The sequence below is a fragment of the Xenopus laevis genome, chromosome 8S (assembly GCF_017654675.1).
Source record: "Xenopus laevis strain J_2021 chromosome 8S, Xenopus_laevis_v10.1, whole genome shotgun sequence".
In the NCBI taxonomy this organism is placed as follows: Eukaryota; Metazoa; Chordata; class Amphibia; order Anura; family Pipidae; genus Xenopus; species Xenopus laevis.
Genome location: NC_054386.1, coordinates 5,594,548 through 5,613,011, shown reverse-complemented (window position 1 = coordinate 5,613,011; position 18,464 = coordinate 5,594,548). Strand labels below are relative to the sequence as shown.

The 18,464-nt window shown below is 40.1% G+C and overlaps 1 protein-coding gene across 2 annotated transcripts in view; it reads left to right on the top strand.

Annotated features, from left to right (window-relative positions):
• The first annotated feature begins 14,435 nt into the window (after nucleotides 1-14,435).
• Nucleotides 14,436-18,464, top strand: part of rpap1.S (RNA polymerase II associated protein 1 S homeolog) — a 34,647-nt gene continuing 30,618 nt past the window's right edge. The window contains exons 1-2 of one of the 2 annotated variants that reach the window (XM_018231946.2): nucleotides 14,436-14,891; nucleotides 15,113-15,318. In XM_018231946.2, the coding sequence (XP_018087435.1) occupies nucleotides 15,129-15,318 (190 nt within the window). In that variant the 5' untranslated portion in view covers nucleotides 14,436-14,891; nucleotides 15,113-15,128. 2 annotated transcript variants of the gene reach the window in all.

The window sequence follows — 18,464 nt, the reverse complement described above, 5'->3', positions numbered from 1 at the left end:
ATTATTTTTATTAAACTTAATATTTAAAGAATAACTTAGTATTTTAAGAATCCCAGTTTATCTGTTCAAATCTGGCTCCATGATCTTTGTCCCTGCAACTGGAGTTGGAAACAGTAAAGGGGATGTAAAAGCAAAAATAAAATCCAATACAAATCTCTACACAGTCGCCGACTGCTCTACAGGGAAACAAACAAAGCTGCTTGAGTTCTGCATGGCTGTGAAGTAAGGCGGGGCTCCCCCTGCTGTTCATAAGTATGATTGTTTCCCTGCAGAGCAATTAGGGACCGTCTGACAATTCCTATCCACAGCAGTAAATGAAGGTAGAATTTAACTGCATACAGTCAGGTTTCTTATAAAAACGGTACACATTTTTTAATTATAGTATATTGGAGATAGGTTTCTTTTTCATTAAAGAAAGTAAAAATGGGATTTTATTTTTTTGCTTTTACATGCCCTTTAAATCTGCAGATTAAACGAGTGCGGCTTCTTTTTGAAAGGAAAAATAATTGCATCTTGTAAGTTTTATAGGTTTTTTATGAGGTATGAGGTGCCGTTGTTGTTGTACCAACCCTGTGCAGACATCTAACGGCCGTGGATATAAGGCTATAATTGTATGAAAACAGACAAGTTCATAACATTGATGGAGGACCTGATTGCTACATCACTGTTTGCCCTGTGTATCAGCAAGGCCACCATTTTATCCTGGTGTATTTGTAGGTCCTGGATGACTGGCTTGAGAAATCTTTTAACATTGCAGGGATGTCAAACTGCAATCTGCTAGGTGTAATGGCAACACTCAGCTTACTCCTCCAACCAGTATAGATCCCAACAGCTGAAGTGAAGAGCTTTAACCCTTACACTCCACAACTGCCAAGCAATTTGACAAAATATATATATATGAATTATTTTTTCCGTAAAACTTAGCAAGACTTCATGAGCTTTTGCAAAGAAATGGGAATTCATCTTTATACAAGTGGAGGCACAAGTCAAGTAAGTGGCTAGAATGAGTGTAAGTTGGGCAGTGTGTATATACAGGTATATATATAAAATCATACAAGTGTGGTCACAAATGTCAGAAACCTAATTGTTCCTCTTGGTTACAGAACAAGGGTAAAACTTGGGGTCCACTTTGACATAAGAAACCATGTAAATATGGATTTACAGGGCTCCACATTCCCAGCAATGACAGGGGTAGCTACGTCTACCTGTTAAACCTGTACTACAATGATGGTTGCCCTAGATAGATATTAATGGTTTCAATGTCTTTGAAATTGAATTGAAGAACAGACCCCCTCTTCTATTCTATTCTAACACAGCTCCCTTTCCAGGTGCCAGAAATTATAATAACATTGACCGAGGCTCCAAGTAGAACCGGCTCCAAAAAAACTCTCAGACCCGATGGGTTAAAGATAGAGTTCCTGGTAACTACAAAGAATGTAAAGAAGACTTGAAGGCACCTCATTTAGCGTTTCCAAGGTTTAACCATTAAAACAAATGACAAATATCATGTAAAGTTGCTACCCGTGGCTGGTAGACACCCATTACATTAATAGATGTGTATACGCCCTTTTCTATAAGAAATAGGCATTTTCACAATGTTGCAATGGTTATGGGCACACTATATTGGCAGCTTCTTGCAGGGAGGCAGGTCACAGTCCTGGTTGCCAACTCAAGGATGACAATTACACAGTTAACACTTCTAAATAGATCCTCTGCACTCTCATTCTCTCCCACATAGCATTTCTCTCACTTAGGCTCCAGGACACGGTCATGTGGAAATGTAATGTTCAGGGGGCCTCCTCTCCTAATTGAACCTTTCCCGTTTCTCCCGATCGTCTCACTACAGCCTGTAGGTTTCCCCTACACCTGAACACTATCAATTTCCTAACTGGCGCACAATTGCAGAGGTTCTACCCCAAAAACTCACTCCTTGTTGGGACAACAGGCTGTCCTTGCTAGCTAGTCTCTCTATCTCTCACTCCTAGAATGAGCTCACACCCCACTACTAATCATGTAGCCTCCCACATCATCTGGTCACAACAGTCTGCAGTCCTGCCTGCTTGATGTTCCTAGATAGGCCAAAGAGGAAGTTCACAGCTCCTGCACTTCCTTATATAGTCTCCTGCAGGGGAACCTCACCTACAGGCCAACCTTAGAGGTTGGTGCCACCTGCTGGCTGAGCTGTAACATTGCCCAACGATTTTGAAATATAAAATATTTTTCACCTTCTTACATAAAGGGAGTACTGTGATCCTTGCACAACATACATTCCTTCCAATCTTCCCCAGGTACTCAGGGTTACAGTGTGCTTATGCAAACGGCAGTGCCTGGCAATGCCGGCTTGGGGCCCTAGGCCACCTGGCCGGCCATGTCACTCCCGCCCCCCCCTGTACAGCTGTAGCAAAGAGGACGCACGTGCACGGATGTGCGCGGATGGGCCTGCGTCAGCATACTTTGACATCAGAGAGCGGCACCATCTTACTTTTTTTTACTGGCGGACTAGGGGTAGGCTGCTTATGAGGTACGTGCTGGACACCTAGGGTTGTCACCTTTTCTGGAAAAAAAATACCGGCCTTCCTACATATTTATCTTTTTCCCTATTGATAATATTGGAATCAACCAGCATTTTTACCAGCTAGCGGGTAAAATACTGGCCGGATGGCAACCCTACTGGCACCCCCAAACTTTGCGCCCTAGACATGTGCCTCTTCTGCCTACCCCTAGTTACGGCCCTGGCAATCGGCACCAATCTAATAGGAGTAGTACAACAACCTCTAGAAATGATGAGGCAAATTCCCTAACCAGCGAAAATTCGCCAGCGACGGTTTCGCAGCCAGTTGTAAATTCACTAGGACAATGCCAATTCGCTAAAGTGCGAAGTTGGGTTCAGGGCGACGAACGCTGCCTAATTTGCATATGGCAGGAAATTATAAAGTTACATGGCCATATATGTTGCAGCAAGGTAACGTTCAGTAAAATCCGCTAGCATCTATCTCTTTCGCTAGTGAACTGACGCCTGTGCCCGTTAGGAAATCGGCAAAGTTCTGAAATGACATCATTCTGGCAAATTTTCGCTAGCGTTAGTCACTTCGCCCTTTAGGGAATATGCCCCGATTTATTCTGGGACATGAACAAATAATATAACAGCCTTATCCTATGAGGTGTACTTTTAATGAGTAAAGCAGAACATATCTAACTTCAAAGCATTGATCCTGTTTGTGACAAAGTAGTATAACATCACAACTACAAATTCTCATAGTAGCATAGACGCATATTTCTTTATAACTGTATAAAGTGCTCAATTAATTGGTTGATATAGGCGACTAAACCTGTAGCAAATTTGAATCTTTTATTACATAACCCCAATGCCAAGAGAAAACTTCAAGCACAAGCACACAGATGTGATTTAGCTGTGAATTTCCAGTATATCCTTTATATACAGAATAATGTACTTCCTACTGTAAAATAAAAGAATATTAGTGACAGAGGAGTCAAATTATACCATGACCATATAAATGCATGGGGCCACAGACCTTGATACATGTCATGGCTCTTGTGTATAGATACACAGTATATACAAAAAAAGAGACTAAAAATATTTGAGCCTTATCACAATGTAGCATGAAAGAAGTGGCATTTTTTTCCCAGCAACCCCCACTAAGAGAAAAAGAGAGAGCAGAAAACCCTAGTGGAATGAGTGTTCAATGCTGCAGTGCCTGACAAAGGAAACCTGTCTGTGGCATTTAACAAAGTGAGCTTTGATATCCTCTTAAAAAGCCAAACTGAACAGAACATCAATAATGTAACAGCACTTGGGTAAAGATCACTTTAATCGGATTTTTTTTTTCTGTCTGAAACCAAAAGGGTAGAGCTGCGGTTTTACTTTCGAGCACAATACAAAATAATTTTAATCTCTGCCAGTTATACCAACTGTACACTGCAGAATAATGGAATGTATACATTTTAGATAAAATATACTAGAGTGAATATGAAAATATATATATATATATATATATATATATATATAATGCACAAAAGACATGAATATCCTGTAAATTATATCCTTATAAACGGTGAGTAGTGATGTCATCAGTTATAAACGGTGAGCAGTGATGTCATTTCTGTCACATGACTCACTAAAATTTGTGTATTATAATAAATAAAGTACCCCCAGTTGTAAAATATGAGGATATTAGAAGTTAACTCGGCGTTCAATGACCTGTATAAAAACACTCGGCCTTCGGCCTTGTGTTTTTATATGGTCATGAAACTCCTCGGTAACTTATAATATCCTTATATTTTACAAGAGGGGGTACTTTATTCACTATATAAATATATATATATATTAGGATTGCCATCTTTTTTATTCTTACCGGGCAGTGGGGGAGGTGATATAACAGGAGGCGGGGCGATGATGTAAAGGGGTGGGATGATGGCGTGAGGGGCGATGACATCACCAGACGTCCAAGAGAGTCTTTGGGTAGGATGAAGTGTAAGAGACTGGTAAGTTTTTACTGGATGAGGGGCTTAAGTGTGCGGATCAGGGCGGCACTTTGGGGTATTAAAAATTTACCGGCAACTACGGAAACTTTGTAATACTGGACCCAGCCCTGGCTGGTGTTTTCTCGGCTAGGCCTGGTGGCAACCCCTAGTGACAAACGACAGCGGGCCGAGTTATGTAAATCCGACCCTGGCTAAATGCGAACAAAGGGGGCAGGGCAGATTGCATTGGGGGTGGAGCAGTGATGACATAAGAGGTAGGTGGAGTAATGACATCAGGGCGGGGATATCCAGTCCATCAAGTTTTCTCAATATTGTAAACTGGACAGAAATTTTTGATGTCCAGTTCAAAACCACACTGTTGGCAACCCTATCTCTTATATATATTCTACCTAATGAGTAAGCCCAATCCTTTAATTATAGGTATGGGATCTGTTGTACAGAAACCCATTATCCAGAAATGCTAATTTAGAAAAACAATGTGTTATTTTTGATTGATTTGCTTTTTTTTTGTCTCGGTAATAAGAAATGAACCTCACTTGATAATTCCTTTATTGGCCTGATTATTGTTCGGTTTTCCCAAGGCTTAAAACCGAACAGAAAATTGAGACCCGAACAGGCCTTAAAAAAACCGAACTGTTCGGGTCAATTAGAAAATGTTCAATTTACCACCACTCTTTGCAATTTATCTTTAAGACTGTTCTCTATCCAGGTACGAATACTATGTTCCAGGCCAACATTCCTTAATTTAACCAATAACTTTCTGTGTGGCACTGTATCAAATGCTTTAGCTAAGTCTAAAGTAGATCACATCCACTGCCATCCCAGAATCGAGGTCCCTGCTCACATTCTCATAAAACTAAATTGTACAGTTATAGTGTTTAGTATGTTTGAGTGACTTTTTGGGGATTTATTTTTTTCTTTATTCACAGGAGAATGTTGCCCAGACTTCAGGAATCCCAGTCATAAAGCATGGCAGGTCTTGTTGTGTATGGGCAGCAAAAGACTACATAAAGCACATTTTAAATGAAGTATCTGGCAACCAGGAGAGCGTTCTTGTTTTACTTAGCTTAGATACCCTGTAAAACATCTTTTTTTTAAATATACACGTGTCAGTAAATCTGTTTTTATAAGAAATGTATTAACAATATTCTGCACCTTTAAAACTGCCTTGATTAAAGCTTAATATCATGTAGTCTAGCAAAAGACTTCTTCCCATGTGCATACTTATTACTTCTGGCTGTACCAATATGACATTGGCGATGCCGGAAAGGCTGTTACTATAAATTATGTTACCTATTTTAGTAGTTGCATTTGCTGTATTATTCATGTGTCATTAGCTTTGAGAGGTTTTCTACATGAGTCTCAAGCATATTCTTTACGCTATTTGCACTTTAGTGATGACATATCTGTCACAGAGTTGCTGCTGAAAGTGCAAATGGCTTAACCTCAGATATTAACACTGATAAAGGCATCACTAATATGAGAAAGGTGTGCTGGCAGGATTATTTACCACTTTTTCTGTATATTTATAATAGATATATATTGGGTGCACACTTGGTGATCTTGCACATTTCATCTGTCTGAAAACTTGAGGGCATATTTCGGAGCAAAAACTGCACTGCATGTAGTGCCTAGTAGTCCAGCAACCTAAACAGAAAAAGATGTTGCAGACTAGTGATGACGAATTTATTTGCGAAACCATGTGCGAATTTTTTTGTGAAACTGCGGTATAAAAAACGCCCATTGACTTGACTTTAATGCATTAGGACAAAAAAGTCGCCATAAGAAAAAAACATCCATTGCCTTTAATCAGGGGCGTAACTATAGAGGAAGCAGACCCTGCGGCTGCAGGGGGGGCCAGGAGGTATAGGGGCCCCATGAGGCCCTAATTCATATACAATTTCAATAAATATTGGAGAAACAAGTCAACCTCTAAACATTTTGGGGGCCTGAAAAATAATTTGCTGTGGGGCCCAGTAATATCTAGTTACGCCACTGCCTTTAATGCATTAGGACAAAAAAGTTGGCTTAAAGGAGAAGGAAAGGTTAAAACTAAGTAAGCCTTATCAGAAAGGTCCATCTAAATATACCAGTAAACCCCCAAAGTAATGCTGCTCTGAGTCCCCTGTCAAAAGAAACACTGCATTTCTTTCCTTCTATTGTGTACACATGGGCTTCTGTATCAGACTTCCTGCCTTCAGCTTAAACCTCATTGCCCTGGGCAAGAGCATGCTCAGTTTGCTCCACTTCCCCCACCCCTCCCTTCTCTACTGTAATCTGAGCCCAGAGCAGGGAGAGACTCAGGCAGGAAGTGATGTCACACCACATTAATACTGCAGCTCCTATACTAAACAAACAGAGAGTTTCTAGAGCTGTTTACTCAGGTATGGTAAAACATTCTACAGAATAAATATAGCATTCTAGCTTGCACTATTGCAGCTAATCTATTGGCAATAAAATGCCTCCATAGCGTTCCTCTCCTTTAAGAAAAAATGCCCTTTGACTTTTATGCATTAGGACAAAAAAATTGCCATAAGAAATTTTTTTTGCAGTTTTGCAAAATTTTCGGCAAAGCAAAAAAAACGCCCATTGACTTTAATGCATTAGGACAAAAAAAGTCTCCATAAGAAAAAAACATCCATTGACTTTAATGCATTAAGACAAAAAAGTCACTATAAGAAAAAACGCCCATTGACTTTTCTGCATTAGGACAAAAAAGTCGCCATAAGAAATTTCTTCACAGTTTCGCAAATTTTTCAGCGACAGATTCGCTCATCACTATTGCTGACTTTTTTGACTGTTATCACAGCAGCCCGTCACTTTCAGCTGGCATTGTTTAATCACACTTTACAGAGCTTCTTACTTATCATTCATATCTGTCCCTACCCTAGAGGAGCTTACATTCTAAAGCACAGGTTCAGATTATATTAGTTGTCCATGAACGCTGCACGTGCAATGATCTGAAACGAACATTCAGAATGACATTTTAGCATCAAAGTCCTAAAAATCTCACAATGTGTTGGCCTTTAGGGATGTAGCGAACGGCGGAAAAAATGTTCGCGAACATATTCGCGAACTTGCGACAAAACATGCGAATAGTTCGCGAACGTCGCGAACCCCATAGACTTCAATGGGAAGGCGAATTTTAAAAGCTAGAAAAGACATTTCTGGCCAGAAAAATGATTTTAAAGTTGTTTAAAGGGTGCAACGACCTGGACAGTGGCATGCCAGAGGGGGATCAAGGGCAAAAATGTATCTGAAAAATCCATTGTTGACACAGCGCTGCGTTTTGTGCTGTAAAGGGCAGAAATCACACTACGTCACTCAGGTGATGTTTCTGGACACGGAATGTGAAAAAGCTCACACAGCTAGGTGGCACTTGGTTAAAGACTGGGCAAACAATGCCTGCAAGGGCAACGTATACACTACAGCAGTGGATACGGAATATATTATTGCTGCTTGGAAAAAGTCACTCAGGTGGTGTTTCTGGAGACGGTATTATTATTGATATTTAGACAGAATGTGAAAAAGCTCACACAGCTAGGTGGCAGTTGTTTGAAGAACACACTGGGCAAACAAATTGAAACAATGCCTGCAAGGTCAACGTATACACTACAGCAGTGGATACGGAATATATTATTGCTGCTTGGAAAACGTCACTCAGGTGGTGTTTCTGGAGACGGTATTAGTATTGATATTTAGACAGAATGTGAACAAGCTCACACAGCTAGGTGGCACTTGGTTAAAGACTGGGCAAATAATGCCTGCAAGGTCAACGTATACACTACAGCCGTTGGATACGGAATATATTATTGCTGCTTGAAAAACGTCACTCGGGTGGTGTTTCTGGAGACGGTATTATTATTGATATTTAGACAGCTAGGTGGCAGTTGTTTGAAGAACAGATGCAGATGAGAGATCAGCAGCAGGACAGCTGCCCACAGCAGCTACATACAGAGCACTGCAGTAGAAGGTAGATTACTAGCCAGCAAAGCTACCTAACCTAAAATGTCCCTCAAATCCCTGCAGAGTTCTGTCCCTACAATACAGAGCAGTATCAAGTAGATTACTAGCCAGCAAAGTTACTATCAACTGTCCCTCAAATCACTAACAGCTCTCTCCCTACACTAGCTCTTCCAAGCACACACAGGCAGAATGAAAAAACGCTGCAGGGCTTCAGTTTATATATGGAAGGGGAGTGGTCCAGGGGGTGTGGGGGTGGTCCAGGAGGGAGAGCTTCCTGATTGGCTGCCATGTATCTGCTGGTCTGGGGTGAGAGGGCAAAAATAAGCGCCAGCTAAGGCGAACCCAAATTGGCGAACGTCGCGCGACGTTCGCGAACATTCGCCGAACGCGAATAGTCGATGTTCGCGCGAATTAGTTCGCGGGCGAACAGTCCGCGACATCCCTATTGGCCTTTAAATAATAATATAAAGTCATGTACCTTCACTTACTGCTGTGGATAGGAATTGTCAGACTGTCCCTAACTGCTCTGCAGGGAAACAATCATACTTATGAACAGCAGGGGGAGCCCCCGCCTTTCTTCCCAGCCATGCAGAACTCAAGCAGCTTTGTTTGTTTCCTGCAGAGCAGTCAGCGACTGTGTAGAGATTTGTATTGGATTTTATTTTTGCCTTTACATCCCCTTTACTGTTTCCAACTCCAGCTGCAGGGACAAAGATCATGGAGCCAGATTTAAACAGATAAACTGGGATTTTATTTGGAGGATTATTTTGCTGCAGCCACTGGTTCTGCAGAGTTGGAGAAAGTTTGTATTAAACAATACAAAAACTATAAAATCCACATTATATTACATGACAACACAGGACCCAGAGCAGTCTGTATATTCTGATTATTAATCAGTCTTGCTGTATTGGCTTCTGGCAGATATTATTTGACTTCTGCTGTTTTGATCATTTATGACCATCCCTAAACAGCCCAGATCACACTGAGCATGTGCACAGTCTTGGTCTTGCAAAGATGTTTAAAAAAGTTACAAGATAGTGACCCCCTGTGGTCAACTTTGAAAGCATAAATCATTTGTTTGATTAGGCTTGTGGTGCAGTAAGTTCGTGTTTATGTTTAGTATACAAGATACAGCATTTCTAGCCTTATTCTGTTTGACTTTACTTCCCCTTTAAGAACTGATATAATTATCCTATATATTTGTTGACTTTTGGAAGCGACTGGAGCACCCAGTAGAAACCCTTACAAACTCCATTCAGTGCCCTAAATGGAATCAAACCCAGGACGCCAGCAGCAATACTAACAGCTGCACCATAAATAACATCAATAACACATGTCTCTACAAGGAGACCTCCCTTTTCCTAATAACCTTGTTTACTGAATTTAAAGCTAGTAATGTATAATCTCTAACAGGTGACAGATAACAAAAGAACCTACATAGGAGAAGCTTCCAGGAAGCTTATCTCATGTGGTTAAAGACAATTCAATTACGGCAATTAAAAATCATCATCTAGAAATATGATACATGATACTGGTTTAAAAAGTCAGTTCCTCAAAAGCAATTCCATTCATCCCGGACGTGTGCCCCTGCGGCTGTGTATGCATTCGTAATGTTAGTAAATGAACAGTAGAAATTCTCCAGAAGGGAGTAATCCTACACTTCAAGGTTTTGGTTGATTCTGAAATAATCAGATAAACTTTACATAGGGTCAAATATCCAGGGTTAATTAACCCTCGATATTCAACTGCTGAATGTAAATCCTTCGACTTCAAAGTCGAAGGATTTAGCGCATTTCCTACGATCGAACGATTAAATCCTTCGAATCGAACGATTCAAAGGATTTTAATCCATCGATCCAAGGATTTTCCTTCGATCAGAAAATTGTTAGGAAGCCTATGGGGACCTTCCCTATAGACTAACATTGGCCTCGGTAGGTTTTAGGTGGCGAACTAGGGGGTCAAAGTATTTTTTAAAGAGAAAGTACTTCGACTATCGAATGGTCGAATAGCCGAATGATTTTTTGTTCAAATCGTTCCATTCGAAGTCGAAGGTTGAAGTAGCCAAATTCGACCATTCGAAATTCGAAGTATTTTTTCTTCTATTCCTTCACTCGAGCTAAGTAAATGGGCCCCTAAGTCTTACCTTGGCCTTGCCCTGACTAAATAGCACATGACTGGTAGAACCTGTATTTGATAGCCTGTCATAAAATTATGGTTAATATAAGCTGGATCTGTCCAAGAATAAAGTGAATTAAGGGGAACTACTTGAATTTCAGAGTAGCAGTAAACTGCAGCCTTTCTGAAACAGAATTTAATATACAGAGGGAAACACCAAAAGGTGAAGAGGAATGTAACCACACAAGATATTTGTTTTTTTGGGGGGATTCCTGCCCTTATAAATTCTGCTATGTTTTTAATATGAGTTTTGACACATAACCCTGATGACAAATTTTAGCAATTATGGTTAATATTCTGCTTTATTGCTATATTAACTTGTTAAAAAATACTATTTTTCTTTGTAATTGCATTCAGTGCAAGCATACCAAAATTTTAATCTGGTTGTCGGTTTTAATCCGGAGAGGAAAAGTCAGGGCAAGACGAAGGTGAGACTAAAACAAGTCTGTGTTGCCAAAATGACCAATTTCTTGATAGCGCTGCATAAAAATGTTGGTGTTATATAAATGAAGGATTATGCTAATAATGTCCATCAGAACTGCTCAGTCATTTAGTAAAGGGTAAAGGCTATTGTAATTAAAAGTCACTGCAGGGTGGCATTGTGGGTAGAATATGCAGTGCTTTTATGTTACCTGTGTGGATATATCCCAACAAAAGGTCCAATATTTCACATTTTAGCAAATGTTCCACTTCAAAAGGAAAAAATATTTGTGATTCTACACTGCACTAGAGTTAAAGCAATTTCAGTGTCACCATCTCTTTAAAATAGCAGATCTGACAGGCCCTACCTCATTTCTAGCTGTCATTATGTTAACTGCAAAGGAATATATTATATTTGCCTTGGGCACTTCTCTGTCTGATGATACGAAGAAACAGAAAGACTGGTGCAGCAGATCTGCAGACTAGACAATTGGCTGTGGGTATGAGCAAGTATTGTGTGCTTGTGTCTATATATATATAGATATATATACACACACATTCATATGAAAAAGTTTGGGAACCCCTCTTTATTCTTTGGAGTTTGTTTATCATTGGCTGAGCTTTCAAAGTGGCAAATTCCTTTTAATATATAACTTGCCTTATGGAAACAGTAGTATTTCAGCAGTGATATAAAGTTTATTGGATTTACAGAAAATATACAATATGCATCATAACATAATTAGACAGGTGCATAAAATTGGGCACCCAACAGAGATATTACATCAATACTTAGTTACAAATGTAACAGCCTCTAGACGCCTCCTATAGCCTTTGATGAGTGTCTGGATTCTGGATGTGGCTATTTGTGACCATTGGTCCATACAAAATCTCTCCAGTTCAGTTAAATTTGATGGCTGCCGAGCATGGACAGTCTGCTTCAAATCATCCCATAGATTTTCCATGATATTCAAGTCGGGGGACTCCAGAATATTGTACTTGTCCCTCTGCATAAATGTCTTTGTAGATTTCCAAGTGAGTTTAGGGTCATTGTCTTGTTGGAATATCCAACCCCTGTGTAACTTCAACTTTGTGACTGATGCTTGAATATTATTATTAGTATAGTGGTTGGCCTGTAGGAAGACAAGGAGGGACCTGCAGGGCCTGAACTAGGGTAGCGCAGGCTGAAAAGGTATGTGCCCGGTTGCGCCCTAGGTACATGTTCTATAATACAACTATACAGTGCATTGTATGTACAGGTATGGGACCCATTAACAGGAAACCAGAACGCTCTGAATTATGGGAAGGCAGTGTCCCATATTTTAATCAAATAATTATGATTTTTAAAATTGATATCCTTTTTTCTATCGAATAAAAACTTAGTACCTTGTACGTAATATCCCAAGATGGGCCACAATTAGGGTTGCCACCCTTTCAGGAAAAAAATACCGGCCTTCCTATATATTTATCTTTTTTCCCTATTAATAACATTGGGATCATATCACTGACCTTCCTATATATTTATCTTTATTCCCTATTAATAACATTGGGATCCACTGACCTTCCATATATTTATCTTTATTCCCTATTAATAACATTGGGATCACTGACCTTCCTATATATTTATCTTTATTCCCTATTAATAACATTGGGATCACTGACCTTCCTATATATTTATCTTTATTCCCTATTAATAACATTGGGATCATATCACTGACCTTCCTATATATTTATCTTTATTCCCTATTAATAACATTGGGATCATATCACTGGCCTTCCTCTATATTTATCTTTATTCCCTATTAATAACATTGGGATCACTGACCTTCCTATATATTTATCTTTATTCCCTATTAATAACATTGGGATCACTGACCTTCCATATATATTTATCTTTATTCCCTATTAATAACATTGGGATCACTGACCTTCCTATATATTTATCTTTATTCCCTATTAATAACATTGGGATCACTGGCCTTCCTATATATTTATCTTTATTCCCTATTAATAAACATTGGGATCACTGACCTCTATATATTTATCTTTATTCCCTATTAATAACATTGGATCACTGACCTTCCTATATATTTATCTTTATTCCCTATTAATAACATTGGGATCACTGACCTTCCTATATATTTATCTTTATTCCCTATTAATAACATTGGATCACTGACCTTCATCATATTTATCTTTATTCCCTATTAATAACATTGGATCATATCACTGGCCTTCCTTCCTATATTTATTCTTATTCCCTATTAATAACATTGGGATCACTGACGCTTCCTATATATTTATCTTTATTCCTATTAATAACATTGGGATCCACTGACCTTCCTATATATTATCTTTATTTCCCTATGAATAACATTGGGATCACTGACCTTCCTATATATTTATATTTATCTTTATTCCCTATTAATAACATTGGGATCACTGACCTTCCTATATATTTATCTTTATTCCCTATGAATAACATTGGGATCACTGACCTTCCTATATATTTATCTTTATTCCCTATTAATAACATTGGGATCACTGACCTTCCTATATTTATCTTTATTCCCTATTAATAACATTGGGATCAACCATCGTTTTTACAGGCCATGGCGGTAAAATACTAGCCAGGTGACAACCTTAGCCACAGTACTACAAGTTGCTCTTATACATACTGCAATGAACTGTGAAACAAAATTGCTGGAAATAGGGAGCACCGAATCCAGGATTCGGCCAAATCCTTCTATCCGGTCAAAATCACGTGACTTTTTGTCACAAAACAAGGAAATAAAAAACGTTTTCCTCTTTGCCGTCAAGCCCCGCCCTTTTAACCACCCAGCACCGGCCGGTGCAAATTTTATTGAAAAGTGGCAACCCTATTCCCACCTCTAATTTATATATGCAAATTAGGGTCCAGCATTTGGCCGAATCTTTCGCAAAGGATTCAGGGGTTCGGCCGAATACAAAATAGTGTATTTGGTGCTTCCCTACCAGTACATTTGTAATACTGGCCCCGGCCTTGGCAGGTGTTTTACCGGCAACCGTAGCCAGAGGATATGGGGCTAGGGTTACCACCCGGCCGGTATTTTACCGGCCTAGCTGGTAAAATACCAGCCAAGGCCGGTATTACAAATTTACCAGCAATGTAGCTGCCGGTAAATTTGTAATTCGATTAAAAAGAGCCCTCGGCCTGCCCCCAATCACCTTGAACTTAGCTTTTCTTTTGGTTCTTTTAGCGTCAGTGGCGCAGCCCCGCCCCTTTGACGACACAGCCCCGCCCCTTTAAGAACATGACCCGCCCGTTTTGACATCACGGACCTCCCCTTTATGTCCCCGCCCCCCACCAGCCGGTAAAGAATTTTTAAAAAGGAGGCAACCCTATAATGGGGCCGACCCACCGGGTTTTTTCCAGTGTCCTACCAGACTGGTCTGACCCTGCCACTAAAAGTAGTTTTAGTCTTAGAAAACATACAATTTGGTTTGGGAAAGAAATCCAAAATGGGTAATGTCTTTCTACTCCAAAGCCCCCGCGGCCTTAAGAAGCGCAGTGCATCCTGGGTAGTGTGTGTCTAACAAGCGGAAATCCCCATCCAGACTACAATATAAGTTACTAACGCTCTCAACAGGCGGTGTCCCAGATACCACGACGTGTTCGCTGCCCGCCAAGAATAAATCGTCACTTTTTCCGCCATTCGAATCTACCGCTTAACAACAGCGCCGCCTCCGCAGGGCGGTCACGTGATGGTCGGGTCACGTGATCGCGATGTCATCGAGGTCCTTTCAGCTGAGAGGAAGCAGACGCTGCCCGCATGGAGTGAGTAGAGCAGGTGAGTATCCGGGAAGAATGTGTTAGTAAATGTTTTGTTAGCTGCTCGCTATTCATTTGTTATGGATCTCTGGTGACTCCACATCTGCCGGGGTTGCAAATGGCGCCTCTAATGCTGCCACTGAATCCAATATATAAGCTTTTTAATGTAAATCGGCTTGGACTGAGGTGAATTGTTACTCGTTGTACCTTTAATCGTTTCATACAATCACTTTCTTGTAGATGAACAACCAATAAGATGCTGTCTCGTCCCAAGCCCGGGGAGTCTGAGGAGGATCTCCTCCAATTCCAGCATCAGTTTCTTGCAGCCAAAACCTCTGCAGCTGCCCAGCTAGTGAGGAAGGCTGATAAAAGGAAAGGGGATGATGGGAAATCTGCAAAACTGTCACCTCAGGCCACAGGGGGCAGAGATGTTGTGACACTTCAGGGTGAGTACAGATTCCTCTCTGTCTGGACTCTGCAGGGTTCTCCGGTCTAATTAACAAAAACCAAAACTAGCCCAGAGGCACTTCAACAGTAGCCCAAAAACATGTGAAAATGGAACAAAAATATTTGCAGCGAATACATTTTTGACCACGCCCCCTTTTTGCAGCCACCCCCCTAATTTCCATGCCCATTTTACAAAATTTGCCAGGTTATTAAAGGAATTGTTCAGTATAAAAATAAAAACTGGGTAAATAGGCTGTGCCAAATAAAAAAATGTTTCTAATATAGTTAGTTAGCCAAAAATGTAATGTATAAAGGCTGGAGTGACTGGATGTGTAACATAATAGCCAGAACACTACTTCCTGCTTTTCAGCTCTCTTGCTTTCCACTGACTGGTTGCCCTGGTTACCAGGCAGTAACCAATCAGAGACTTGAGGGGAGGCCACATGGGTCATATCTGTTATTTTTGAATCTGAGCTGAATGCTGAGGATCAATTGCAAAATCACTGAACAGAAATGTACCATGTGGCCCCCCTTCAAATCGCTGACTAACTCAGAGTTAGAGAGCTGAAAAACAGGAAGTAGAGTTCTGGCTATTATGTTAGACATCGGTTCACTCCAGCCTTTATACATTACATTTTTGACTATATTAGATAATTTTTTTTATTTTGCACAGCCTATCTATTTACCCAGTTTTTATTTTCACACTGAACTGTTCCTTTAAAGTTTGAACACATTTCTGTAGTTTTTATGTTTTATTTAGGGATGCACCAAATCCACTATTTTGGATTCGGCCGAAGCCCCGAATCCTTTGTGAAAGATTCGGCCGAATACCAAATCGAATCCGAATCTTAGGGGTGCGAAGGGGAAAACATATTTTACTTCCTTGTTTTGTGACAAAAAGTCGCCCAATTTCCCTCCCCGCCCCTAATTTGCATTTGCAAATTAGGATTCAGTTCGGCCGGGCACAAGGATTCGGCCGAATCCAAATCCTGGTGAAAAAGGCAGACTCCCGAACCGAATCCCGGATTAGGTGCAATCCTAGTTTTATTACAGTTTTACTAATGAAGGTGAATTGCTGTGAGTCTAACTTCTCCCAACGGACAAAACTGTTACAAATGTACCTTAAGTATCTATTCTGAACTCTCTGCCAAGAGCCAATTAAGTTAGAAACTTTGTTTTTTTGGCTCTTCAGTGCAGAGAAATCGGGTCTTTCCAGTACAAACGCGTGACTGCTGGTTGAGCTGTCAAAAGAGGGATTGTCCCGCTCAAAACAGGACAGTTGGGAGGTATCTAAAAATAGCACAATATGTGCCACGAACAAAAAGCCTAAAAAATGTATTAACGTATGTTCAAATACGCCTTTTTCAAATTTTCAGTTTCACCAATTTTTCCATGAAGCAAAATGGGACAGATTCGCCCTTAACAAGGGGGCATAATTACAGAGGGGGGCTCAGGAGGTATAGGGATCCCTAATACATGTACAATTTCAATAAATATTTGTAAAACCGCTCAACCTCTAGACATTTTGGTGGCCAGCAGATTTTTACCCCAAAATTGTCTGAAATTGAGGAAAGTCGCTGGAAAATGTGAGCATGTTTAAGAGGGACGGGAGACTGGGGTACAGAGCCCAAAATCTGGTACCCCCCCTGACTTCTACACAAGTCAGTCCCATTGCATGCTGGGTATTAAATGTGGCAGTTGGTAAATTGTTAAACAAAAACGACATTACCCAACATGCATTGGGAGACTCAGGCTTGGCCACATTAGGGCAGGAAATTTTTTTTTTGCCGGTTTCCAAAGTATTAACCAGCTAAAGGCCCAAGAAAGTATTCCAAATCAGTACTTTGGCTAGTTTGTACTTTCCAAACCCACCTTGGCTTTAAATTAGTAGCCCAATTTGGCATGAAACCGCCAACCTGGCAACCCTGGGACTGTGCTGGGAAATGCCCCAGTGTGCTTCTGTAGGGTTGAGAATACGCAAAACTGTTTACTAACATTACTAGTATCTGTACAGGCGAGCCATGTGCCAAACTCATAGTGAAAACATTGAGAAATCAGTTCTGGTCACAACATTGAGAAATGATCGTAGAAAGGACCCCACAGTTTCTCTGTGCTGGCAGTGAAAGAGTGTTAAACATTGCCCCCACAGTGGGTTAAACATTGTCACTGGCCTTGTATTTTAAAGAGTCCCTCACCCAAAATACCTTTTTTTCCCCCATAATGAAAGAAAATGTAATTGACCATTTTAAAGTTACAGTCATGAAAAAGTTTGGGAACCCCTCTTAATTCTTTATCATTTGCTGAGCAAAGTAGCAACTTACTTTTAATATATAACTTGCCTTATGGAAACAGTAGTATTTCAGCAGTGACATAAAGTTTATTGGATTAACAAAAATATGCAATATGCAGCATAACATAATTAGACAGATGCATTCATTTGGGCACCCAACAGAGATATTACATCAATACTTAGTTGAGCTCCTTTTGCAAATGTAACAGCCTCTAGACGAGATTTTGGATGGTGGTATTTTTGACCATTCGTCCATACAAAATCTCTCCAGTTCAGTTAAATTTGATGGCTGCCGAGCATGGACAGTCTGCTTCAAATCATCCCATAGATCTTCTATGATATTCAAGTCCCCCGATTCAAGTCTGGTTGCTAGACTCTTATTTACCCTAGCAACCAGGAATTGGTGTGAATGACAAACTGGAAGTTTAATACAAACGGGCCTGAATACGAAGGCAAGTAACAAAAGGTAACAAGAAAAATTGTAGCCCTCACAAAGGCTTCTGGGTTCAGCAACTCCCATTTGAAAGCAGACAAAGGCAGAAGTGGAAATAATTCAGAAAATAAAAAAAATAAATTATGTCTATTATGACTAATGGCAAATTTGCTAGGAGTAGGGTATAAGTAAAAGTTAACTTAAAGGCAAACCACACATTTAACATACAGTTCTGTATCCAGAATGGAAAATCTTTGAGTAAAGTGGTCACTATATAGCATAAATGCCTTCAGGATTTTCAGTATATTGTTGATGCCATGAAAGCAGAGGATCAGTTACTTTTAATGGGTAGTCTGTAGATTTGCACCACATTTATGTAAAAGCAAATTTGGTTTTAGCCATGATTGTTATTGTGTATCATC